This window comes from Caloenas nicobarica, chromosome 5, assembly GCF_036013445.1.
Source record: "Caloenas nicobarica isolate bCalNic1 chromosome 5, bCalNic1.hap1, whole genome shotgun sequence".
NCBI lineage: Eukaryota > Metazoa > Chordata > Aves > Columbiformes > Columbidae > Caloenas > Caloenas nicobarica.
In genome coordinates this window covers 52,727,648-52,754,619 of record NC_088249.1, presented here as the reverse complement: position 1 = coordinate 52,754,619, position 26,972 = coordinate 52,727,648, and the positions used below count along the sequence as shown (strand labels likewise).

General features: G+C 35.9%; 1 protein-coding gene across 2 annotated transcripts in view; it reads left to right on the top strand.

Annotated features, from left to right (window-relative positions):
- Positions 1 to 26,763, top strand: part of CARS1 (cysteinyl-tRNA synthetase 1) — a 35,309-nt gene extending 8,546 nt beyond the window's left edge. Inside the window, exons 2-22 of one of the 2 annotated variants that reach the window (XM_065636156.1) lie at positions 169 to 260; positions 1,106 to 1,194; positions 1,505 to 1,601; positions 2,060 to 2,158; positions 3,148 to 3,297; positions 4,521 to 4,661; positions 5,384 to 5,472; positions 6,562 to 6,683; positions 8,542 to 8,654; positions 9,194 to 9,322; positions 9,537 to 9,666; positions 9,971 to 10,074; positions 11,092 to 11,189; positions 12,613 to 12,802; positions 13,321 to 13,389; positions 16,250 to 16,331; positions 20,778 to 20,858; positions 21,235 to 21,302; positions 22,668 to 22,727; positions 24,032 to 24,115; positions 25,180 to 26,763. In XM_065636156.1, coding sequence (XP_065492228.1) covers positions 169 to 260; positions 1,106 to 1,194; positions 1,505 to 1,601; positions 2,060 to 2,158; positions 3,148 to 3,297; positions 4,521 to 4,661; positions 5,384 to 5,472; positions 6,562 to 6,683; positions 8,542 to 8,654; positions 9,194 to 9,322; positions 9,537 to 9,666; positions 9,971 to 10,074; positions 11,092 to 11,189; positions 12,613 to 12,802; positions 13,321 to 13,389; positions 16,250 to 16,331; positions 20,778 to 20,858; positions 21,235 to 21,302; positions 22,668 to 22,727; positions 24,032 to 24,115; positions 25,180 to 25,314 — 2,222 coding nt within the window. In that variant the 3' untranslated portion in view covers positions 25,315 to 26,763. The remainder of the gene's footprint in view (positions 1 to 168; positions 261 to 1,105; positions 1,195 to 1,504; positions 1,602 to 2,059; positions 2,159 to 3,147; positions 3,298 to 4,520; positions 4,662 to 5,383; positions 5,473 to 6,561; positions 6,684 to 8,541; positions 8,655 to 9,193; positions 9,323 to 9,536; positions 9,667 to 9,970; positions 10,075 to 11,091; positions 11,190 to 12,612; positions 12,803 to 13,320; positions 13,390 to 16,249; positions 16,332 to 20,777; positions 20,859 to 21,234; positions 21,303 to 22,667; positions 22,728 to 24,031; positions 24,116 to 25,179) is intronic. The other variant, XM_065636155.1, reaches the window with a different exon arrangement.
- The last annotated feature ends 209 nt before the right edge of the window (positions 26,764 to 26,972 follow it).

Genomic DNA, 26,972 nt, shown 5'->3' with positions numbered 1-26,972 from the left:
AAGCTCTAACAGAAGTAGTTGGATTAGTAGGATTGGAGCTGCTTTCCCTAATTATATGTATTGTTTTTTCTTTTGAAATAAATTAGTGATGCGATAAGAAGAAAAATTTATTTTGCAAATCTGTGAGAAGTGTCTTTTCAGTTCTCTTCAAACTACTTTTTCCCCTAGGTAAAGGCAAGCGTGTGCAGCCTCCCTGGTCTCCCCCTGAAGGGACAAAACATTCTAGGCTCTGCCTCTACAACAGCCTGACTCGCAATAAGGTGACTAAATGAAAGAGAAGTGGAAATTTCCGTAGAAACACAAATAGACAAGTCATCAAATGTTTGTTTCTTAAGTGTTTACCCTCTCAGTAGACACGTTGCTGGGTAATTTCGTGCAATGTTAACAAGCACATGCCAGAGATGCTGTGTCAGTGAAGTGTGTTTGCTGGGCAAGTGTTATAATATACACAATAAATATACATCTACTACAAGTGTGTGTATGTATACGTATATCGCATAATAGATGGTTCCCCATTGCTAGTTATCATCATGTAAAACAGCCAGGGGCTCAACTATAATACACATAAGTAAAGGCAATGTGAACAGAACAAAATCAGAGTTTCTGTAGATGTTGCCTGTGGAGGAAAAAAAAAAAAAAAGGTCTTGCCAATTGTAGTATTGTCATATAAACTGGTAAAACTTCTTGTGGTCTTGTTTGAAGGTCTTTTAGGAAAGAGAGGAAATATTAAGAATAATGATGTCATATGGGATGTAGTATCCAGGTATATGTGAAATTGTTATACTCTGTAGCCTTTGTCAATGCAAAAGAAAGCCTGATCTTCCCTTTTATAAATACACCTTCAATGCCCTGCCTAGTCCAAATCTTTGTAATCTGATATCTTGATTGATAAAGAATACAAATAACATAAGCAGCCACACCCTGTTATCTCTCTTACATGAAAAAGCTAGTGATCTTTTCTTATGGTAAACCTGGGAGTGACTATTCTTTTTTTTGTAATCATAAGAGATGTTTTCATGTTCTAATCCCCAAATTTAGTGTTACTGGCCTGAGATTTCATTCAATTCAATTTCATCTGATCACTGTACCTTCCTTTTCAATTAAGGAAATATTTCAGCCTCAGAATGGAAAAAAGGTCTTGTGGTATTGCTGTGGTCCAACAGTTTATGATGCTTCTCACATGGGACATGCCAGGTACTGCAGTTCCTTATTTTGATAGAGGTAATAACAGTGCCTATTGGAAGCAAAAGGTTAATAGAAAAGGGTATTTGATTTAGATGAGTGTGTTACTAGAAAATAGTCTTGTTACACTCAACACTTCAGATTTAAGATTAAAAGCATGTTAGAATATGTCATTGTGTGATTTAGAACTTACTAGTTGATGAGGGAAGATTAAAAATGCTGTAAAATTATTGACTTCCTGAGATTAAAGTAGTTTTTCCATAGAATAGAAATAGATTTGAGGTGTTCATTAAAAACACCCCTTTATCTTTTATGTTTTTAGGTCATACATCTCATTTGATATCCTGAGAAGAATATTGAGGGATTATTTTAAATATGAAATTTTCTATTGTATGAATATTACAGATATTGATGATAAGGTAAGGTCTTTTTAAATTGCAATCTAAAATACTGTACTTAGAGTATGGAAGTCAGAGAGTCATATGTAATTGCCATTTGATAAGACAAGATAAGTCTTACACTTATTAACTCAGACATACATCTTGTACACAGTTATTGAATTTTCTCAGTTTTGTAGCATTCTTATGGTAGCGAAACCTGTATTCTTGTATATAAATGAGTGTTGTCATAAATGGTGAAGACTAAGCATTTTACAAAGATAACATGTTTTATTTGCATATTGTTGAGATACCTAAATAACTCTGTTGAGGTGGCTGATTAACTTTGTATGGTATGTTTTATTTGTATTACTGAATGTAATTCTTGTAGCTTGTCAAATTTATAGGGATTCTGAAATACCTTTGGTATGTAATAGATTTTATTTGCACTTTAACTATGTGTTGCTTCACAAAAATATTTTTATGTTTCTGCTTTGTAGATCATCAAGCGAGCAAGACAAAATTACCTTTTTGAACGGTATAGAGAGAACAAATCAGCACCAGATCAGCTACTTGAAGATGTTAAAACTGCCTCAGAGGTAGGTGTGGTATTTAATCCCCACTAGTGTCTTAGGTTCTTACTCAATAAAGTAGCAAAGCATCTAAAAAATGCCTCTGACTTTGCTACCTCCTTAAACTTTCTGCTTGTTTCAGTTATTCTGTTGAACTCGTAACACACAAATTAGAAATGTTATTGGAACTGCACATCACTTTGATTTTCCATTGTTTTAAAATTGACAAGATCTATCTGTGTAAAGCCACACCTGATTTTATGTCCATAAACTTGTTTGTGAGTGCATATATATTGTTGTTGGGGTACTGGGGAAGAAACTCAAAATGCATTTGGATGTTTGTGTGTTAGAATTCAAACTTTAAAAATAGCCCTTTAAAATATTTTTTAAAATGGTGCTATGTACATAATCTTTTAAAGCTTCTGAGATTTCTCTTTTTTACCATTGATGGCCTTGGAAAGAGCAAAAAGGCTCCAAAGCTTTAGGGATTTACTAAATTGTGTATGCTGGACTGAAGGTGGGGGAAGGTGATTCTTTGATCATTTTTAGAACTCCATATCACAAAGAGATTATTAGTCTAATGAATATAATACAGGCCTGAGAATAGGAGGCCTGGAAATTTTGCCCAAGTATCATTGCCTGACATACTCTCTAAGCATAGCATTTAATCTCTCTCTGTTTCACATTAAAGCTCCTCCTTTTCAGATTCGTGATAATCAGCTGTGTAATTAAGATGATCAACTGCATAGAAAATAATCGTTACTGTTGTTTAGTAATTTTTATGTAGTAATTTATAGTCTTTCTGAAAAACTGAATTTGGATGTGAACTAAATTCTTTTGACTTCACCTTTATTTGTGATGCGGAGTATATTTCAGTAGTTTAATATCAAAGCTTTTTATGTGGCATAATGTATTATTCATCACTAGCAAGGTACTATGTGACTAAGATAATATATTGTTTATGGAAAATAGCACTACTGTACTGCAAGTTACTTTCTAAATTTTTTTAATTGTAGCTCTTTTCAGTTAAATTAAATGAGACAACAGACCCAGATAAAAAGCAAATGTTGGAAAGAACTCAAAATGCAGTGAAGTCTGCTTTTGACCCTCTACAAGAAGCTGTGCAAGCAAAATTCCCTGCAGAAGAGATCAACAGATGTCATGAGGTCAGTTTGAGCTACTTTTTAAATTACATTTGGCTTATAGTTGTTAGGGGTTTTAAAAATAATATTTAGATCATGGTAATTGCCTGCGACATTATGGAAAATTTTATTCTTGATAAGAGAGATGGTGGGCTTGAGGAATTTTTAGTACTTTGTATTCAATAGAGAAAATTTGATCCTTGAATACAACTGTATATTTTTTGGATGCTGTTTTTATCAATGACTTTTTTTTTTCCCTTCCACTGTGATAATTACTCAGTTATTTTTATCTTTCCAATGGGAATTTTTCTCTTGCTTATATTTAGACTTTCTCTTTGACTTTTTTGTCTTGATGAATTAGTTTCAGTATAAATTACTGACCATACATTTATGACATTCCAATATCGGTGGCAGTTTTCTGCACAAGTGTTTCCATCTCCAATGAGAGAAGAAAATACATCCCAAAAAATTATACTCGGGATAATTTTTATCCAAAGACCATTACATTTAGTGATAGTAATCTTGTTGACATTATTGGGTTTTGGTACTGTGCCAGTAACCAAGTCGGTCAATATAACTACTGTCTTTTAGTAATTGGTTTCCGCTTCCATCTTTTCTTGCTTTCAGATTATTTGTGGTAATTACTATAGGAAGCATAGGGTGTGTAGTCCCTTCTTGAGAAGACTCAATTATCTTTTGGAAAAAAAGTACACCTATTCTAATATCAAGTGCCTTTATAAAAGTGTATACTGACCTGCAGTTTTAAAAACAATTAAAATCTAAGCAATCACACCTTCTGGGCTATAATCTATTGCAAAAAAAAGTCATCTTTTAATATAAGACTGAAATGTATCCTTGCCAGTGTTCAAATTAGTCTTGCAAATGCTTCTTAGCAATGTGCACAGTAAGGCTTCTGTTAGTATTATCCAGTAGTAATAGGGGGAAATAGATGATGTGATATAACTGCAGAGACCATACGGTGTTCCCAGTGTAAATTCCACATGCCTATTTAAGTAGTTGATATCAAAACAGATACCACTTGTCAGTTTATCTTCCTTCCTCTGTTTGTCTAATCCCTATTTATGAAGGGCAATATGGTAGAAATCTGGTAGAAGCACGGATTACTCTGTATTCATATCCAAGTGTCTTTTCCTTAAGCAAATCTCTCTGTTCAGAATAGAATCTTTCTGCAGAGTTTAAACAGGGCAAGTCTTCAATCAGTTGCATTTACAATTATTGTTTTATAGATACTGTTGGAAGAAGCCAGAGATTTGCTGTCTGACTGGCTGGATACAAAATTTGGCAGTCAGGTGACTGACAATTCCATATTCTCAAAGCTCCCCAAATTCTGGGAAGCAGAATTTCATAAAGATATGGAAGCGCTCAATGTAAGTAAACAAACTGTTTTCTGTTCTAAAAGTGTATGTGCCATGCCTCATAATACCCAGAATACAATTTATCTCCTTAATAACTTTCAAAACCCACATATTTTAATCTTAATGATAGAGTATTTCCTTTAACATGAATAGGTACCTGTTCTCTTTCAGTGCCAACAATCTTAAATCCATTGTGCATGTTACCAAAGCTTAACTGGTGATCAAGTTTGACGTGTGCCCTCCATCCCTTCCCCTTGGTATAACATGGGCTTGTAATCATAAACTGATCCAGAAGTTTGAGGTAGAGTCTGTTAGCTACATGAGAGCCCTGCCAACCTCAGCATTTAGACTGACTACTTATCAGTCTTCAGCCACTAATAAATTATATGATAATAACAACCAAGGACAGATTTGTGTGTTACAGATGAAATGCTACGTAATATGGAATGGTTCAGGTCATTGAAGGTTTAATTATTTACCTGCAAATCAGAGGGAGTTATTGAAGAGCTGACATCTCCTACAGGAGTCTGTTATTAACATTGCCTTAAAGGCTGAGGAAAAAGTGGCCACAGCACATTGCTTCAGAGCAGAAAGCTTGAAATGGGAGTCTTAGCTTCTACTGTCACTTGCTTTTGACCCGTTTTTTAACCAATGTAAATACATATCTAGTGCATATTTGCATATATGTAAACATTTATATATAAAAAATATAAAATTCTGTATTTTATCCATAGGTTTTACCTCCAGATGTTTTAACACGGGTTAGCGAATATGTGCCAGAAATTGTGGATTTTGTGAAAAGGATTGTGGAAAATGGTTATGGGTAGGTTTGCTACTGGATACTTTTGTTTACCGCTTATACTGTATCAGAGCTAGAATAATTGCTTTCAACATTAAATGGTGAACTGTTTTCTCTGTTTCCATATGCAGTACTAGTCTTTTCCAGAAGTAGTGTTTCATCAAATAAAGAAACTTCAGGTTCTTTTGCAAAAGACCTGTTATTTCTCACCTGATGAAAATGTGCTATTCTATACGTCTTATGATGTCTTACAAAGAGAGAAGATAGATTATTTAACTTATAGTGTGAAATCCTCGTTCATTAAAATAAATAGTCCAAGTCCCATTCACTTGAATTGTGTTTGACTCCTGGACTTCAGCAAGGAGTTTCAAAAATGGATGCCTGAATAGATGGCTAGAAATCACTTGGAAATAATTAAGTTTAAAAAAAGTAATTGTGAACTGTTTTTCCGCCATTGTCTAATATTTGTGAAAATCATGCTAATACTCTAGAAGTTTGTAAGTATCACGATAGATTCCTGTCTGAAATTTTTGGGTTAATTTTTTGACATGGATGTATTTTTATTGTGAGAAAAACAAATCTGTTATTCAGTCTGTCATAATTTCTCTTGCATGTTCTTCCTTTAAATCTACATTTTAGAATTTTCTTAAAAAAGAAAAAAAAGGGGGGACAGTTCAAAATTGTTTGCACTGGATTATCAGCATTCTTGGTGGTCCTGAAACTTACTTTCGTGTCAGAGTTTTTATTATGGCTGTAGTGGGAAAAAATTAGCAAAGTGAAGGAGGACAAAATGGACTGTGAAACAAACATGATTCTTATAAGATATTCTCTTGGACTGTTATCTGATGTCTCACCTCTTAAGAGTTTAACAAAAGATGTTAGTTGTTTTCCCTTTGATAGATTTTATTATGACTTTCAATGATTTGTCTGAATTCTTTATGGTAAGGCCTGAAAGCTTGTGCTCACCTAAGTCATCTTTACAATACTGAGCAGTACCATCCTGTATACAGTTTCACTAGAGAACTTAAGTTTAAGACAGTGATTTTTTGGGGGGATAGAATTCAGTTAATTCTTGGTAGAAAGTTAGCTAAATAACGATCTTTAACTTTTCAGGTATGTGTCCAATGGATCTGTATACTTTGATACTGTGAAGTTTGATTCTAGTGAAAAACACTCCTATGCTAAGTTGGTTCCTGAAGCTGTAGGGGACCAAAAAGCTCTTCAAGAGGGTGAAGGTAAATAGTGGAAATAAAATTTGATTAAGTTGCTGAAGAAACTGATGATGTGTTGATCTTTTCAATTGATTTCACTGATGTTTGGATCAAAGTTACTGTCAGAGTTGAATAGTTTACCTGCTGCACTTGCTTTACCAATAGATTTCTTTTCCAAGATTTTGTAGCTTGAACCAGCACTTTTCTAAACGTTTTTAATTGGAAAATACCAAGAAACATTAATTCTAGAATGTTTTTGGCTTGGTTTTGTTTGGTGGGTTTTTTGGTCAGAATTGTGAATAGCTCAGTCATTTGACTGTAGCCCTGTTATATGGCTGGTCATCTGGTCCAAAGTAGGATGAGCAAAGACTTGAAGCTGGGTCTTCCACACGCCAGGTGAAAGCTCTCCACACCAGGCTGTGGTTATTTCATTACAAATATTTGGGTACCTCTTTCATACTGAGGACTTTTTACTTTGTAAACCTTGTTGTGTTGAACTAAATCCAAATGTAGGGTGTTTTGTTTGTTCGTTTTTGAGTTGAGCCACAGCAGAGAAGTAGCTTAAAATGCTCAGTAAACCAGACTCATTAGTTATCTGCTCCTAAGGTGGTACAGTTTTAGTAGCAAATCATCCACAAAGTCTATCAGAAGAATATTAAAAGGTTTTTATATAACAGTCATGTTAGGTGAAATTAGGGTACTCAGGTGAAACTAGCAGTATCTGAGAGATACAACTTAAAATGGATATAATTATTTTTTCCTTCTTAATGCAAACCCTTATAGCTGAAACCTTCTATATGAAATAAGAGGTGCCAGCCTAAACCATGGTCTTTGTGGTAACATGAAAGTATCATTTCCACCACAGAACTAGTCAATTTTGTTGAATTGTTGTGTTGCAAATAGGAACCAATGCTGAGTGATTAATGTAACTAACCAAGAGTACACATACCTCAAGTTATTGCTTGTCAGCTTAGCTGCTTTGGCTCATTTGTGATGATTGTCCTTAACCTGACAGATAATGTCATTCTGACTGTTACAGGCAGCAGAAATGCTAAGCTTTGAACATGGCAACTAATGTAAATAAAAACATAATACTTTTATATTTAAAGTGCATAATGTTGGATATTCTAAACAATTGAGACTTCAGGTATCTCAGCCTGTACATCAAAATTAAATGACAAGTTTAACCTTGACAATTTTGTCTTTAATCTGTCTTAGATTCTTATGTGGTAGGCGGTATTGTTAATCACTTTTAGTCTTTGACAGTACTGCAGAAGTGGTAAATTCCCTGTGTTTTAAAGATGTTGTAATGGGAGTAACACCTAAATGATCCTAAGGAGCTAACAGCAAATCCTGTATAACACATCTGTGATGGCAACAAAACAATAAACATAGCTATTGAACAAATACCAGCCATTCTGTGCAGCAACTGAGATTAGAGGAGGAAGAAATATCCCATGATCACATTGTGCATGCAAAGAAGACAATCTTAGTCTCAATTTGGATCTTTCTAACTTCGGAGTGAATTTCTTCTGCAGACTTATTTGTCTATGGGTATAGGGGTTTTTGCTTCTATATTTCTTTTTCTGTAGCTGAAATACTGGAATTGTGCCTACAGAGAGAATGTAGATGAATCTCATGTTAAAACTTAGAAGGCAGTGCAAGTGATACTTGTTGTCACATTTCCTGTCAACCAAACATTAATCAAAACACTAAAGGATTATCAAGGTTAATTATGAAGGATTTTGAGGGCTGTTTTAATTTTCTTTATTTAAATTTCTTTATTTTTTAAATTAACTTCATGTGCGGTACAGCGAGGCCAAAAGTCAATACTGCTGGTGTTTAAATAAAATTTATATATTTACATTTTCTCTTTTGAAAGGTGACCTGAGCATCTCAGCTGATCGCTTAAGTGAGAAGCATTCTCCAAATGATTTTGCTTTGTGGAAATCCTCCAAGCCAGGAGAGCCCTCATGGGACTCTCCGTGGGGAAGGGTAAGGACATTTTAATCGGGATTCTACACCTTATTATATAGAATGCTACACAAATACTTTGCCTCTTCTCATATTAATAATGTATAGATTATGGGGATCTTGTATTCAGTCACAGGTTCTGTTGTTACGTCAATTTAATAATTTAGAATGTGTGTCAATATATGTGTTTGATACTTTTTAAACAGAAATTACCATGCATGCTCATGATGGCTGTTACCGGTCATTTGTCCTCTATTTATCTACAGGCTTTATCTGCAGTAATTTCTATACCCTTTTTTTCCCTTGTGATCAAAAATATTAATGTAATTTTTAAAAGAATAATAAACAGATAAAGCATCACAGATAGATATGCCATGTTTGATCTTTAAATCCAACACTATGTTTTTATGAAGCCAAGACTGAGAATCTTTTTTTCTCTTTAACACTGTACCATTTCTTCCATCCTGTAGCTGCTTAGGGGCAGAGCAATGAGGGAATGATACACAGACAGGAGAGGGAGACAATTAACTAGTAGTCAAGTCATGTCCTTTTCTTAACAGGGTCGTCCAGGTTGGCACATTGAATGTTCTGCCATGGCTGGATGCATTCTAGGAGAGTCGATGGATATTCATGGAGGAGGGTTTGATCTCCGGTTTCCCCACCATGACAATGAACTGGCACAGTCTGAGGTGAATGAACTGGCCTTCAGTTTCTGCAGCGAAAAAAGTGACATGCTTTGCTTTGACTGCAACTTACACAAATCCATCAGTTAATTTTTAAAACTTTATGTGTGTTTTATATAAGCGTAACTTTCGTTCTCAGTATTTTATTCTTAAATTATCCTACTTCATGGTATGTGTATAAACAGTGTTGGGTCTTTGGGGTTTTTTGTTTTTGCTGCAGGCATACTTTGAAAACAATCACTGGGTTCGGTATTTTCTGCATACTGGCCACTTAACAATTGCTGGCTGTAAAATGTCCAAATCTTTGAAGAATTTTATTACCATAAAAGATGCACTGAAGGAACATACAGGTAAAAATTACTCTGGATGCTTTTCATGTACTTTGAGTGATGAGTGTGGTAATTTTATTATTCAGACATATAATGGAGTTTCCAAAAATGGCTAACTTCAGGTGTCATTCTTCTTCACTAACTTTAGAACAGCTTCCTTGTTCTTCTGTTCCTTATCTGTATGGAGAATAGTGTTCTTGCTTTTTTGGTAGATGTATTGATAGTAAGAATATTAAAAAAATTGTTCTTAGCCACTGCAGTGTTGAAGGCCATAAAAATGCGTTACATTATTATTTTCTTTTTTTTATTTTGAAACTCCTAATAGCACGACAGTTACGGTTGGCTTTCCTCATGCACTCTTGGAAGGATACACTGGATTATTCAAATAATACCATGGAGTCAGCTATTCAGTATGAGAAGTTTATGAATGTAAGTAAGCTTTCTGTTCTTCCTCTAGCTCTCTAGGCTTTGTGTTGTCATATGTGGTTCAAGGAATAGAACCCAAGGATATATAGGCTGTATCCACAGACTGAGTTTGCCTTCTGAGTTTATCAGGTGGGGTGTCACAGTATTTGTTTAGCTACCATTGAACGTTCAAGTCCTGTAAATTCCACAGACAGCTACGTTTCTCTACAGCTGGGTGCTCTCTCCAAGTTCTGACATCTCTGATCAGCTTGGCACTTACATGCAAGATTAGTTTCTCAGTTCAGCTTGCTTATAGGACTCAGTCCAACAGACACTTTCATAACATGTCTACCAGATCAGACTTTACACAAATATAGCCAAAGGGGAAGAAGGAGTTTCCTTCCTACCTTGTCTCCTCACCACATATATCAAGCATTTGCCTCTATGCTTTGCAGGTGTACGTGAGGGTTCAGGCACAGTTCCTTTCCCTGTTTAGTTTGGAGCCATGATTTAAACCCACATTTCCTATGAGGAGGCTGTACAGCATTTTGAGATCATTGATGTTGGTCTCTCCAGCTGAAGCTATTCTGCTTTTTATGTAAAATGTTTGGTTTGTGCCACAGAATAAGTGAAAAATGACTTTTCACCAAGGTGTATGCCCATATAAAATCGGCCCTTACTATAAAGCCACTTTTATTCTTCAGCTTCCGTGGCTAGCCACACCATTAACAATCTGCCATAAGAACTCTCGCCTAAACTTTTAAAAAATTGTATTGTATTTGAGCAGCTTAGTGTTACAGTTTCATAGTGTATTGTGCAGTGACAGAGCCAAGAGATAGAACTGAATTACAGTCCAACTGTGATTTACAGAGTTATGCAAAATGTGTGGGTTTCCTTGTTTTGACAGATACTGAGTAGATCCTGGCTGAAACTGTTGAAACCGTAAAATTTAGGAGGCTAATTAAGAAATATTTACTTTTTGTAGTAAATATTTGTTCTGTCTAATTTAAATTGATTTTTAGCTATATTCTTCCTTTATAGGAGTTCTTTTTAAATGTGAAGGATATTCTTCGAGCTCCCACTGATGTGACAGGCCAGTTTCAGAAATGGGAAAATCAGGAAGCAGAGCTGAACAAGAAGTGAGTGGAGTGTTCCTACTATTCTGTGAATAGCCATTGTGTGGCTACATGTTTAATTTTTTTTTCTTACAAAATTACTTACTCTGTATAAAGTGATATTTATAAGTCTGTAGCATTTCCACAGAGTACCCCAAATCTGTACAAGCTAGGGAATTTAATCTTGCCACAGCTTTATGAAGTATATATGAAATTGTTAATTTCCCTTTCGTTTATGTCCTGTTTATGAAGGGAAAGAGAACTTTTTTTTAGATAGCTGTCATTTTCCTCACTACTTAAAATGCTGTCCTTTTATCTGAGAAGTGACTGATAATTCACAGTCATTAAAACTGGAAAAAATAGTATTTATACATTTCAAAGTGCAGTGAGCAAACTGCGTCAAACAGAAGTTAAACAACCTGACTAAAAGCACAAAAGATCGGAGTGCCAATGTTTGAAATTGTGTTATTGAGAGAGACAGTGACATCACTATTGCAATCTTTCACTTTTATAACAAAACTATATTATTGTTTGTAATACGAGCAGCTTCTATATGACTTCTGAGTGAAATTTAAAATAGAAGCCTCTTATGTTGCAGTACTAAAAATGTTCCTAGTTCAGTCCACTGTTGTAGACAGAGATGTTACCTATTGAAGGACCAAGTGCAGATGCTTCTGTTTAGTGATGTCCTCTAAAAATTTCATCTTCAACTTGAGGTTGGTAGAGAGAACCCTTTTACTAAAAAAAGAGGAAGATAGTAAGTAATAGAGGGGTCAAAGGGAAGGGACAAAGGAGTGGGAGGAACAAAATATATGCTTCATGGATGTTTGGTTTTGTCTCCTTTCTCTACCACTTCTCATTCTCTTTTCTGTGGAAAAAGGATGTTGTTTGAAACAGCAGTACCCTTTGTGTGATGAAATCGTACTTAATATACCATATTACCTATTCATGAACATTACAAAGATTTACATTAATTTATTCCTTGTATCTGCTTGTAACAGCTTCATAACACTTCATTTTGTGGTAAGTTAATTTCCAAATTGGTGTTCCTCACTGGAAAGATACTAAACAGAGTACTTGGCTGGTACATTGGGATAGGAGAGCAATACTATTAAAAAATATATAGTAAGCACAAGAGGGTACTAAGTAAGCAGTTTATACTGTGTTTAAAAACTAGTATGAAAAGGTCAGTTGCTGGAAAAAGTGTTAGATATTTGGATAGTTGTTGCCAATTAGATTATCCTGCCTACCTTTGTCCATAGCTGCAAAACAGCAGCATCGTGATAATGCCTTTTTCTCACTCATCTGTTTTTCCTTCAAATATAAACTATGACCAACAAAACATTATCTCACTTTTAGGTCCCCTTACTCTTCCAGCAGAAGTTCTTCAGAGTAGGTTGCAGATGCTTTTGCCGTCAATAGTAAAAAAAAATTTTTTTCTTCTTAGTTTTTACGACAAGAAGGCAGCAATTCATGAAGCACTGTGTGACAATATTGACACTCGCTCTGTCTTAGAAGAAATGCGTTCGTTAGTCAGTCAGAGTAACTCCTATATTGCTGCAAAGAAATCTTCCAGACAAATGCCAAACAGACTTCTTTTACAAAACATCAGTTCCTATCTCACTCAAATGCTAAAGGTATGTAATAGCAAGTAGTAACGTTGCTATTGCACTGTGAAATTATAAATGTTGTATTTTTCAAGTATGTAGGGATCTGTACAGTCGTTTTTTAAGTCTTGTAGGAAACTAGAGATCTTCCACACACACCCCGAACAAAACAACCCCAAATTGCAGTGCATGCTGCAGCAGGAGCAATTTGGAGTCCATTATGTTACATTATAATTTCAGCTAATGTTTTGTTCAGTAGTGGAGAGCCCCTAGTACATGCAAAGAAAATTAGACAGTAGAAAATACTTGAAGTCAGAATGTCAAATCTGACAGCTTTAAAGTTAAATCTGAAAGCAAAGGCTTAGTATGCTTTACCAATTAAAAATCAAAACATCATCTTATTAAAGCAGTGAATTGTGGGTTAAATGAGAACTAGGTGGCTTCAAAACCCTAGTACGTGTGATTTTTGCTCATTTTTCATATACCTCTGACTTGATGTATGCAATCTTTTTTTTTTTCTTCTTTTTTTTTTTTTTTCCCTTGACTAGATTTTTGGTGCCATAGAAAGTGATGACACAATTGGTTTTCCTGTTGGAGGGAGCGGTCAAAACATAAATGTAAGTGAAGGACAAAGTACACTATACAAAATTACTCCGTGTCCTTTGAAAGCTTAGGTTAGATAAAGTGATTACATTACTGATATGTAGCTGAATCACATTCTTTCTGCATTTAACACTTGAATCTGAAGTAATTAGTTGGCTTAGGAAGCAGGATTTTTCTTTTATGAGAGCTTGGGTTTTTATAGGTTTGTTTGATTTAATGACAGACAAATTGTATAGCAACCAGAAAAAGAATTATCTTGTCTTCTGAATGATGAGTCTGTTTAAGAAACCACATGTTAACGACAGACAGCACACGCTACTGTGTAAAGACTCATTGCAAGTATTTATATGCTAAGTAGTTCCAAAAATATAATTAGACTGATTGAACTTCCTTGTGGTACACCAGAAACCAACCTGGAGGCAGCTGGAGTTTTATCCGCATTTCAATCTCTTCTGATCTCATTTGTAGCCACAGTTTTTATCTGTCTTTTGAAGGCTGTTTTGCTTTGGTCACCCAGCAGTTCCACTGTGATTCATAATTTTTCTGGAAATGCTTAGGAGATACCTGATGAAAGTGCTGATGAGCCCTGTAATAACAGTAGTATTTGGTGGTGCAGGCAGGAAAAATAACTTCACTTTGCTGTCTTTGTTCATGCAAAATATTTGACATGGACAAACCAGTTCTGTTTTTCACCTATTTTTCTGCATTCCAAGATGTGACCATATGTTTCTCTGTTCCTCCTTAGAAGGAATAATGATTAATAAAACATGGTGGTGTAACAAAAGAGCTAAACTTTTTATTCATCAAAGGCAGAAGAAAGCTTGCTTGTGGTTGAAGAATGTGAATGAATGCTTGTCTGATAATTGCCCTGCAAACACTTAGTTACTCAGCTGTGGAAATCTCCAGTAATGCTATAACAAGGATAATAAGGAAGACACTCAGTATTGCATACCAAACCCCATCAACAGTGAATTTTAATTTAGCTCAGAATTATTTTGAATTTCAGAAGTAAGGCAGCACCTTAACACTTACCTTTTTAGAGAAAAGGAAAATCAAATTTCTATTTAGCACTTCATTTAGGTAGTGTTTACAACAGATGTGCTTTATGGAAGGATTTACAATAGCTTGGAACAAGAAGCTAAGGCCTTTCAGTGTTTTAAAGTAATGTTGCCAAGAGTAGTAGAGTCAGAAGAATCTTGTGCACAAAGAATCCTGTGCTAACATCTGTTAGCACACTTGTTAGAAGAATCTTGTGCTAACACCTGTTACACATAAGAAACTTCTGTTTTTATCACCTAAGACATTACTGGTTTTAAGCATTATATTATAAAGATGCATAATATCACAAATGTTTTGACTGTTTCATTAAATATTAAACCCCATTTCAGTCTTCCATGCAGATACTTATTTTTCTTAGCAAAAAATACCAGGTGAACATTCAAGGTTGGAAAACTTCTCATTAATTACAGAAGGCTGTGGATCAGGCCTTTTGTTTCTGTGTCTAAATTGGAGATGAAGGAATGAATAGAGTACTTATCTCCAGAAAAGGCATAATCGTCTTCAAAAGCTTTGAAAGAACAAGTAGCTTAATTACCGTGGTTCACTAATTTACTTGAAAGGGGACAAAAGAGATTAGAAGTCAGAAAACCTCAGGTTCCATAGTCTCATTTTCCAAATGAATTAAGTGTTGCTGTCAAGTTAGTTATTTCTGGAAATAAAAATCTTTTGTCTTTAACTGCTTGGTAAAGTAGTGACAGTGCATGCTTTCCTGACACCACTTCATTTGCATGTTGAGCTGGTTTCAGTGTAGAGTAGTGGGGTTGTGACCGTTGCTTACTTTCCATAGTCTGTTCGTTCTGCCAAACCTGTCAGCAACGGTTCCAATTGTGAAGCTTTTTGCATAGTGTTCACATTTATGAAAAGTTTTAACAGAGCCCCTCAGCTCCTTTCAAATGGGCACTTCTAGAGCATAACAGACTATCCTGTCTGTTAATTGTACAGAAATGTGTCATGGAGATTAAACAGCTGGGAAGGACATGTGGAAACTCTAGGGGAAACAAGTGTGCATTTTTTTCTCTCTCTTCCCCACCCTCCAAAGTAATGACACTTTTAATTTAAGCAGTCCCCTGGGTGTCTGGCTTCTCTTGGGATTCCAGAGAAGTGTTGGCAGACAGTGCTGATCTCTAGTTGTTTTTATAGTAGTTCACTGCTGTTCTTCACTAACTGCTTGCTGTTGCTATTCACTACCATTGGGAGCAGGATTCTCAGGACTTTTTCTTTGAGCTTTCATGACCAGCATTTATTTATACCTGAAATAATTCAACAGCAATCTCTCCCCACTTTTTGTTGGGGAGGGAGTCGTTAGGAATATGGACAACTGCACTGTATTGGAAATAAATATGATTAACATAAGCTAACATCTGAGGAACAGATCTAGGTTCTGATGAAAATAAGTCCTAACATCATTTTCACCTGGTATTATGTCTGACAAGCAGCTGGACCTAAGTAAGGCAATACAGAACACAAAGGGGCAAATTTGTCTGGATGCTGTTTTTATCGCTGTACTGCATTATAGTTAGCTGGACTGTAGCATATCCTTGTGGAACTGATGTATCTGTAACGAAAAGGAGACGAAAAAGGAAGGGGGAGAGGCAGAACTCCATAAACTGATTTTATCTGCACAAAAGGAAAATTGTCAGCTAATGCAAATTATCATCTATCCTTTGACATCAATAGTGCAATGACAATTTTTATTGATGCAGATCTGCCCTGAGGGTTAAGTTCCATCCCAACAGCACATAAATATGAAGTGGGTAAGGACATGTCTTATATCAAGATGATGATTAGCTAACTGTAGAAATAATTATCCTGCAGATTGAATCTACAGTGATGCCATACCTACAAGTTCTTTCTGAGTTCAGAGAAGGAGTGCGACAAATTGCCAGAGAGAAGAAAGGTGAGACTTCACTTTTTCCTGTATTGTTGTGCCAGAGACTCAGAGCTTGTAGGAATCAAACTGGGGGGATGAGCCAGCTGATAGTCTCTCTTTGCTTAGAGAATAAAAGGCATCCTTAAATCAGAGCAGGTTTGAATATCTGAATCTCTGCTACCTGTTTCTTTAATTTGGGAAAGTTTTACAGGCTGCTAAAGTAATTTTCTATTAATTTCCTAAAGAATCTAAAAGTTCTGGAATGATGAGGACTAGTTGTTGTTTCTGTAGATTAGGGGACTCCCTGTTTTCTAGGTATGAAAGTACCTATGATCTCTACCCCCAGGGAGCTTGGTTCTTTTAGAAGTGTAGATTGCTACACAATGGTACTCTCTCTCTCTGTGTAAATAGCCTGAGATTTTCTTAAATAGCCTGAGACATTCATTCTTATTTGTTAGTTAGTATAGTTAGAATTGTAGCTCCCCTGATGGTAATTGAGTGTTCTCCTTGGAGAATTCATTTGGGAGTTTGCTAGGAGTTGTTTTGGGCGCTTTTTTTTCTGCCTCTGAAAAGCTTTGATCATGCTGTATGTGTTGGCAGCAGAACTATAGAGTGTTAAATAGGTTGTTCCATTAGGCCCTCTTTGATTTTACCAGTCAATTAGTTCCGAATGGTGCTCTTACTATTTTCTGCTGTTCCCTGTAGAATTTTACATGTCTTCAATATGTATTTGATTCTTGTTTTCTTAAAACTTTTTACATGGAAGTTTGTACTTGAAGGCAAAATAGGGCATTTTAAAATATATAAAACATATATAAATAACCCATATATAAATAACCCATATATTATACAGAAATATAAAATTACTTGTGGTGTCTGGTTGATAACCAAAGGCAAAGAATCTGAACCCTAATTCTGCTACTGTTTTGCATTCTTCTAAGAGCCAACAAGTTTACCTTAAAAGCACAAAACTGTATTTCTTAATTTGACTTCTCAGCTGTCAAACTCCTATAGGTCTAATTGATGGTGAGAAATAGGCTTATTAGCTCCAACAGCAAATACTTGCTGTAATTTGAATTAATTCAAGAAGTTTGTATCCTCAGCTAAAAATGTGACCTTTGATCTTTAAATATTTAACATAAATACTCATTTTGTATGAGACTTTTTTCCCCCCTTGCTTTCTGATGGTTGAGCTAAACTGATCCTCACTTTTAACAGTGGTAAGGTTTAAATATCACGTGGCTTCTTGTAGATCATTTTTAGAACATACGTAGCACTAGACTGCTTACTGGCACATGAGTTTCTTACTTGGAAGGTATTGATTTTTTGCCTGACATAAATTGGGCAGTAAGAATAAAGCTGGATTTAGTTGCTATTTGGTTGGGGTATGGAACAATCTGCAGTGCGACCAAGGAGGCACCTTTCATTAAACTACTTGATATATGGAAGCTGAATGGTGGCTGGCAGGACCTGCACTGACATGCAACTGAATTGTTTCCCTGTATCCATTAAATCCTTGCATACAGGAAGTGTTAAATTACTCTAAAAGTTTTTTGGATTAATGGCTGGGGATATTGTCTCTACATGGTTGTAAGTGAAGGGGGTTTCCCCATCACAGTCCACCAGAATGGTGTTAAATATTAATTAATACGATCTGTATTGCTTCAAGTATTCATAGAGGTTAAATAAAAAGTATGCTGTGTCTGTAAAACCTGCAGAGCAATACAAATGTCCCCATTCATATGCATATGACTTTAAAAAAATGTTATCTATATTTACAAAACACTTCTCAGAATAGTCATTTGTAAAACTTTTTTTTGTAAGAACCCAAATGTATATACTCTACAAAAATTTTACCATTGTCCACAAAGCTAGCATTCAAACGTATTAATAAAATTAATTCTCTATTTTGTAAGCTTATTAGTACGCAACTGAAGATCTGCACTGATCATTTGCAGTTGGGTCTTGACTTAATTTGTGAGCATATCTAGCAGTGATGGTACCCACGAAAATGCTGTGCTAGCTGTACAAGCGAAAGAAATGCAGAAAACCTCTGCAAAAGACATCAGTGACTGGTTGGTCAGAGCATCTCTATATTGCACAGCCTGACGTTTTACTTGAGTACTTGATCAGCTGCAAAGACCTCATATGGTTGTCTCTGCAAAGATGCACAGTGGAGCAGATCTATGCTCTAGTGCAGCCCCAATGCTTGGGAAGAATTCTCATGAGTGACAAATGGTTATTCAGATGTTCAAAAGGAGCAAGTGTCTTCAGTTGCTTAAATTGACTGCCCTGTGGTAAAGGTGTCCATGACTGAACTCTGCCTGCGTCTTCATTTCAGCCATGGGTGCTGGTGCCATGTGGTATCTTGCTCTAAGCTGTTTCTAAGACACAGTGGGAAACCCTCTCCCCTCTTCCTAATGTATTATGAGTTGGCCAGAATTGGGACAAACTTGTTCATTGTAACTGTGCCTGCTCTTGTCGTCTGCTGCCAGTCTTAACATCCAGCATTCTCAAGATGCTTCAAGATCCTCCTTTTGCTCCCCATCACAGTGTTCTCATTCACAACAGCACAACATCTGTTTCACATCTGAGGCTCTTGGCTTGAAATTCACAGAAAATGTGAAAAGAGGCCTGGGAAAAAGTTACAGGCTCAAAGGGCTGCCAGGGCGTTCATGGGCACTGGTGGTAAGATACTATCCCACTGGTTTCCGCAGTGAGGATAAAGGCTTGTATCTTAAGGCAGCCCATAAACAACCCCCTACCCAATCCCTAAATACCTGTGCTCTGGAGATAGCACATGCAAAGAACAGGCACATTTCAGCCCTAAGAAGTGTGGTGCTGACTCCTCTGGATAACAGAGGATTTTTCAGAGGATGTGTCCTTTCATAAATAATATGTTTTGTTATACATTTCTCATTATTCTCTATCTTGATGGATTTCTTCTTCTTAAACTTCCAATTATTCATGATTTCAGAGAAGTAAATATTTATAACTTAGCAGACACAGTTTTATTGAATAAGCAGTAGGTGTATCTTATACATTCTTGGTATGACGTGCAATTCCTTTGCCTAGGTTAGAGTCAACACCTTTTAGTATTAACAGCCAGTGAGGTAATCTTATCCCTCGTTTATCTTAATGGCTTCTTTAGAGTTGCATCAAACATGAATGTGGTTTACTGTGTATAACTGTTCTGGATTAAGAAAAATAACTACTTAGTTCTGGCACACAAAAGAGCTGCTATAAAATGAAGTGCTTTCCCATACAAAGAGAGTCACAGAACACTTCCTTGCAATGAAATAGGGAGGCCGTTCCTTTTTATAGGATTAGGATAGTCGATGCTATTCACTGTTCAGCTCTCTGAGGCTCTAAGAATTATGGAAGAGATGAAGGCTCAGGGATGGTAATTTTATCTACTGATATGTGGAGTGTTGAGTACAGTGTCTGGATGGTACCTTCTACTGCCAGAATTATTACGTTTGAGACCCCTATTACTTCTTACATTTAACCAGCCGAGAGCTGCTGAAAGGGAGAACACTTGCTTATTACAAGCACATAGTATCATCTAACTCAAGTATTTATCTTGTCACACTTCGTAAGCGTTTCCTCTTAAATACAAGACTGTCTATAAAAATGCCCCTGAATTAAGTTCACAATAGCAACATACAGGGTCTTCTAGATGCATTTAATTCCTCCTCACAGTTCTGCTAATTCTCAGCTGATATAATTTCTCATCCAAGTAAATAACTTGTATGAAGATCTGTTTTTCTCTTAAGACTTGATAGCATCTATTTCAGTTACATCTTGAGTTGTTAACGATTTGCTGTCATCAAAGGCTCTCTGATAAATTTGCAAGGAAAAAAAATGTTAGTCATGGCATCCTGATCACCATCCAGAAAGCCAAATCGAAATTCTCTGTTCTGCTGCAACTGGTTTGCTTTAAAAAAAGCAGCTTCGTCAGACTAGATGAAACCTATTTGTACAAACAGGGGATGTTTGGATTACAGTTGCTCTGACAGATATATGTGTAGTTATCAAAACAACAAAATCATAGTCCTTCAGAGGCACTGTTGGATGTAGCTCAGGATATGTTAATCTGTGATTTTTCTAAAATAGGCTTCTTAACCCTTCTTACTGGAAATTCTACAGCAACCATTAGGATCTTCCTAAGTTGTATACCCTTCCACTGTGCTGTACCATTCCTGAATTGGCTTGGATTTTTGTTCTGTTCCCCTTCAGGAACAATGAGGGTATCTTGGAAGAAATTTATGCATTTCAAGTCCATGCAGAGAAACATGCTGCTTCTCTGTACAGCTGAAAGAAGGCAGAACTTACTTAAAAGGTTTATAACTTTAAAACAAAAGATCTTTCTCTGGGCTGTGTGAGTGGCGATTTTTAATTGCATTTAAATAACTAAATAACTATACTTTCACCAAATCTTACTTTACTAAAAGTATTTTTCTTGTTCTGTAGTAACTGAAGTTCTGCAGTTGAGTGATGCTCTTCGAGATGATATCCTTCCTGAACTTGGTGTTCGATTTGAAGATCATGAAGGTACCCAATTATATGTCTTGCAACTTTGTAGGTAGCTTAATCTTACTATTTTCATAAGAAGCAGGAAAACAACCTGTCAAAACTAATCTGGAATAATCCAACAAACTCAAGGCCTGCAAAGCTATAGCATATATTTCTGATATATGTATATATATTATAAAACTGTATATTGGAATATATGAATGGAATATAAAAAGGTACATTGCAGTCTTTTTGATCTTTTTCTGTAGTACCTAATTTCTTAGTAACTTTTGAGTAGTTACTCGGTTGTATTTGCACTCAGCTAGCAAAAAGAAAACAGTTATCATAGGGTAAATTCATCTACCTCTGACTGTTCAAGCATTGGAAACTTATTCATCTGTTTTTGCTTCTTCAGGACTTCCAACTGTGGTTAAATTCGTGGATAAAGACACGTTATTGAAAGAAAGAGAAGAAAAGAAAAAGGTTATTATTTTAAGCATTCTATATTTTTCAAATTTGAAGTAATGTGTAAGGTGTCGATACTTTTACACATCTGATAACTTGTAAGAAAAACTTTAGACTAGCAACAAGGAAAATAACATAAGAGAATTTACATGAAAATTTGAGTGGTGTTCAGGAAAATAGTTTTTGAAACAGCAGCTTCTTGAAAATGTTGTATGGGACCTAATGAATACCCCTAAGGTTTTTTATTTTTAAAAAATCTTCATATAATTAAGGGATGTTGAATGTTGCATGCACACTGTCTTGTCTCTCTGGAAGAACGATTCCAATGAGAAGCTAATGGGGATTTCTTTTGTCTGTACAAATGAAGTTGACATTTTCCATAGAACTAGACTATATTTATCTGATACGTGAGAACAAAATGCCCTGGCTAAATCTTAATTAATGTAGTATGGATGAGTGAGATATTCAGAGTGTGGGGGTAAGAATTCACATGTTACTATATAAAGATTTTGAATCCTAATTCAAATGCACAAGATCTGCACAGAAACCCTCCTTGTGGCACTTCCTAGCATTAACATGTGACTTTGTAAAATTTAAAAGTAACACTTCATATGTCTTTCTTCAGTTTTAATGAATGATAAAATTCCTTCATGACTAGAAATATTTGAAAGACTTTCCGACACCTCTCCCTCCATGTCGATATTTTTCAGAAAAGGAAGAAGTAAAATGTAGTTTCAGCCAATTACAGATATTTTCATCAAAGAGACATTTGAAGGCAGTTTGTATGTAGCTGCTGGGTAGAACCTGCAGCTAGAGTACATTTTCACTGGAAACAGTATTATGTTCAGTACTGGCAGAACCCTTGGAGAACCGATAGGTCTCTCCTAAGCAAGTGCAAGATGAGATTTTTGTTTTTCATAAAGTTTTATAAGTTGGCTAAATTTGGATAGTTGTTTCTGTAGGAACATCAAGGGGTACAACTGCTTCTTGAGAAACTGTAATGTCTTCACAGTTTCAGGCAAGAGCTTAAAATATCAGCGAAATATGGTCTTTTTAAAAAGTCATTTGCAAAACATTTTTCCCTGTGAAATGGCAGGACTACTTCTTCTGCAGTCTTTGTAGGTTTTCTTTCATATGTATGCAATCTGCATGCAAAATCCATTCTCCTCAGCTAAAACTGGTTTAACTGTGAATAAAAGCAAATGAAATCAAAGTCATACAGTGGGAAGGATCAGACAATCCTAATTATAAGGCATAGTGGTTTTGCTGCAGGTCGTGCTGCCAGTTCTGCCTGTAATTAGATATCCAGGGGAGCTAGCTGGCTCAGATTTCTAGAAAACAACCAAGTAGTTACCTTTTACTCATTAACATTGCCTTTCATAGATTGAAGAAGAGAAAAAAAGGAAGAAAGAAGAAGCAGCCAGGAAAAAACAAGAGCAGGAAGTAAGTGTTCAGATCCTTTTAATCTGGTTTTGAAGAAAAGTGTTAACAGCGATAGTCACGTGCAGGGAAGATTATAGAAGAACACAGGCTCTCTGCCCGGCCTTAACTGGGCCTCCATTTACTTTTTTTTGTCTCCAATTTCCTGCTCAGAATGACTTTGGCTTGCAGTTCAGATTTGAATATTCAGCTCCTATTATAGAGAAACCATCTTTGAAAACACAACTACAGACTGCAAAGGCTTCTCAGAAGATCTCATAGCACATATTTCAGTCTATAGACAGTATTACTTCCTTAATTCCCAAAGCAGTTTCTTACATGCTTGTTAGAGAAGATTTTGCATGTGTCATTTATTATTTTCTTCCCTTTCCAGTGCTGTAGGTATGTGTGAAAACAGTTGTTGGTTGGTTTGTTTGTTTGCTTGTTTTCTCTTTAAGAATCCACCTGTTCCTTATGATTGAGCTCTGAAATGTAGTGTTTTGTAAAAACACATTTTACCTCTGCAGTTGGAATTGAGATAGCTCAAAGGTTTTAGGCTTTGGATGAGGAGTAGACAGCCAGAGGAGATGGACTCTCAAAAAACAAAAGATTGTTTGCTATGCTGATGATTCTAACAGTACAGGAAATGCGGTCCTGGCTTAAAAGAGGAAGTAAACTTTTAGAGAGCACCAGGTACAGAGAGACAAGCAGATAAATAGCATTTATTATCCACAAATTCCAAGTAGCTTTTTGCATTCTTTCAAAAAATTGATTCCCTTGCATTGGGCATAAGTTACTTGGAAAGGATTCCAAGATGTGTTTGTTTACAGATAAGTTGAAGTTCGGTTTATTTTCAGTAAATTTACTTGCATCCTGATTCTGCTGTGCCGTGCACAGAAACTGTTGCTTTTCAGCAGGAAACTCTTGATAAAGGTGGTTCCCTTTGCAGTGAGTTAATTGCTGAATATTCTTTACTCATAGCAACTGTTCACTTTGTGTTTACACCTAAAACATTAAGGAACTAAATCAGCAAAAATCAGATGTAGTTTTTGACCTATATAAGTGAGTTATTTTGAGTTCCTGCAATATATTTGTTTTATTCAGTTGTTCTCTACAGATTTAAAACATTTTTTTCCACCATACAAGCACAGCTAAGACTTATTGAGTTGTTCCTCACTGAAAGTTTCTTTTCAAATGATAAATAATTGTGAATTATTTGTTTTTTGCTCTTTGATTTGTATATTATAGTCTACTTTTTGTTTTGCATGTGACAGGGTGTCAGTAATGAATGTGATGCTAATGCAGTTAATGCATGCTTTATATTACAGGCAGCAAAACTGGCAAAAATGAAGATTCCACCACATGAAATGTTTAAATCAGAACATGACAAATATTCCATGTTTGATGAAAACGTAAGAGTGTTTTCTTTAGATAGGGAGTGGTTTTCCTTCCCCAGTAGTATGTAATTGTATGTGTACCTGTCCAAAACCTCCAGGGTAGTGCTATTAATGTAGCGGATGGAGGGAAGGAGAGAAAGAATAAGCGATACATTGATTTTCTTGCACATACCCTGCACTGAGGAGCAAGGCTCTCTGTTAGCCATCATTTCAAGGGTATTTTAATTGTCCATTGCTCTCCTTTGGGCCCTCTCATTGCAGAGAAAAATCTTCTGTAGATATTGTGGGTAGGAATATGTATGCTTGTTCACAGATTACCCCGTTGCAAGGCAAGGAATTCACTTGCATGTACAAACTCCCCAACTCTGCCAGAACTGATGGAGACATCTGTATTTCTCACAGAGCTCCTGTGCTTCCTTTTTGGTTCTGCCTACTGTTTTGTTCTCTGCTGGCAAAAGATATCTCAAGGTGCTGCAGAGATAACTTTGCCCTTGACTGCTCCCCTTGAGGATAAAAGTTGTTACTTGGAAAACATAAAGCACTGTTTTTTCAGCACTTCATCCACGACACTGATCATGCTTTTCCCTGTCTTCACCCATGCAAAATCAGGCCCTGAAGGCCAGTAAAAATGGAGATTGCAAGCCAAGGAGAAATCCATAAAAACTCTGATCATACTTTCTCCGTCAAGAATGCAAAGCTCTTACTGCTTCTGCTTTAAACCTTGGATTCAATATTCTAGTACGATTAAAAGTGGTTTCTTAACCATCTGTTTAGGGATTAGTCATTATTCTCTTAACTGTAACCATCTAGAAGTCAGTTGTCTAAGCTTCCCTTACTTAGTACAGGACAGAAAATAAATACACCCTTTGACCCTTCATTACCTAAGAAGGGAACATACACAAATAGTCAAAGTTAGTTGTCAAACTTTTAGGTGACTAAAATTAGCTATGATGCACCTCATCCTGACAGTTTGTCATTATGACATTATCCCCCTATCTTAATAAAACACGATTTCATAAGGAGCAAAAGAAGTCCAAGAATTTATCTTAAATATTATCTTGGTTTTTTTAATGTTTCAGGGATTTCCCACTCATGATACAGAAGGCAAAGAACTCAGCAAAGGACAAATTAAGAAGCTAAAGAAACTTTATGAAACCCAAGAAAAGCTACACAAGGAATATCTACAAATGGTTCAGAATGGAAGTGCAAATTGAAAAGAAGAGGACTTTTTATTTTTTAAAGGCGAATGCTGGGTCACCATTGAAGAAGTGAGCATATACTGATGCTCACATTCCTGTTTACACTTTCTATTATGTGCAAAGTAAAAATCCTGTTTACGTGGATTAATAATGTCATCTGGAAAGTCAATAAAAATCCATTCTTAAAAAAAGCCAACCTGTAAGAACTTTCTTTGCAAAAACAGTAGCAGGTTGAACGGTTGCCAGTTCTATTTGGAAAGGTGCTGCTCAGTCAGCAAATCCACATAAGGATTCCTGTTTCTTATAGCTGTCCAGGCTTTGGTTAATTTGTCCTGCATACTGATCTCTATCTAAACCCCACTGTAGCTTGTTTTCTAGAATATATCACAGTCAGCAAAATTTACTACTAAATGGGAGCTGAGTAATTTGCTCCACAGTAAACGGTATTTTCCAGATGACTTTAGTATCTTTACATAAGCAGGAAAAACTGGGTAGTTCCATTATGATACTTACTCTAGCTGCTGTTATTAGAAACTCCCGTAAGTATACTCAGAACACTTTGCACAGTAGAAGCTAACAGTCCCTTTGTTGCAAAAGGGAACAGATATTCATCTTTGCTCAACCTGCAGTTGAAATCAAGTGGAGAAGTACAAGGCAAACACACCTGCATTCAACAGATAGTTGGGGAAGACATGAAGGGCTAATGGTGGTGGGTGGTGTGTTCTTGGACCTAACCCTCCAAGAAAACAGCAGTGCTGCCAAAGGACTTGAAACCTTTTCAGAGCCAAGGGGAATTAACAGAGGGTTTCTTACTGAGATACAGTTTGTGGATTGGTTTGCAATTAGGAAATACAGCTATAAGTTGCTTGTTATTCAAGACTGATGTTTTTAACATGACAGTTTAACCCTGCTTCAATAATCTTTCTGATGTTGTATGGTCACATGTCTGCAGGGACAGTTCTCTGTTGTCTAGTAATGCATTTCACTGGCAGTGGCTACTTCACGAAATCCCAAAAAATATCTCACCTACTTCACAACTGCATATAACAGCTATGTGTCTGATATGCAGAACTATATTCATCAAGTAATAAGCCTCAAGGTGACTTGCAGAAGGTTATAGCATGACATCTCTGTTCTCTCAACTCTTAGGTCCATGCTATAACCATTAGGCTATATTCCTGTCCTTAGTTAAAACATCTTTGCTTTATCTTTATATTTTTGTATTTATATTCCTCCTTTTGAGGAATGAACATATTTGGAGTAACAGGAAGGTCTAGTAGGTTTTTTTTTTCCCCCAGTTTGTATTTGCCTTTGAAAAGAAACCTAATGTTATGGTCAGTAAAGCACATGCGTCTTCTATGCAGGTAGTATAATAAAATCTGTTGTGAAGTACAAATTGTATATGACCTTTGTATATTGGGAAGAATGTAGATCTTAATGCCACAACCATATTTTTGAAATGAAGTTTACAGAACTTTTCCTTTAGCTTGCTATTACTAATTTAATTTTGCATTCAGTATTTCATTATTCTGCTAATTTCTAATTAAATGTATAAACACGTTTAAACTGCAGTCGTACTTTAAACAGCCAGCCACAGTCACGAGCGCCACTTCTCCATCCTTTGGTCTGCAAACAGAAGAGGATCAGTTGCATTTTTACACCATTCTAGATTC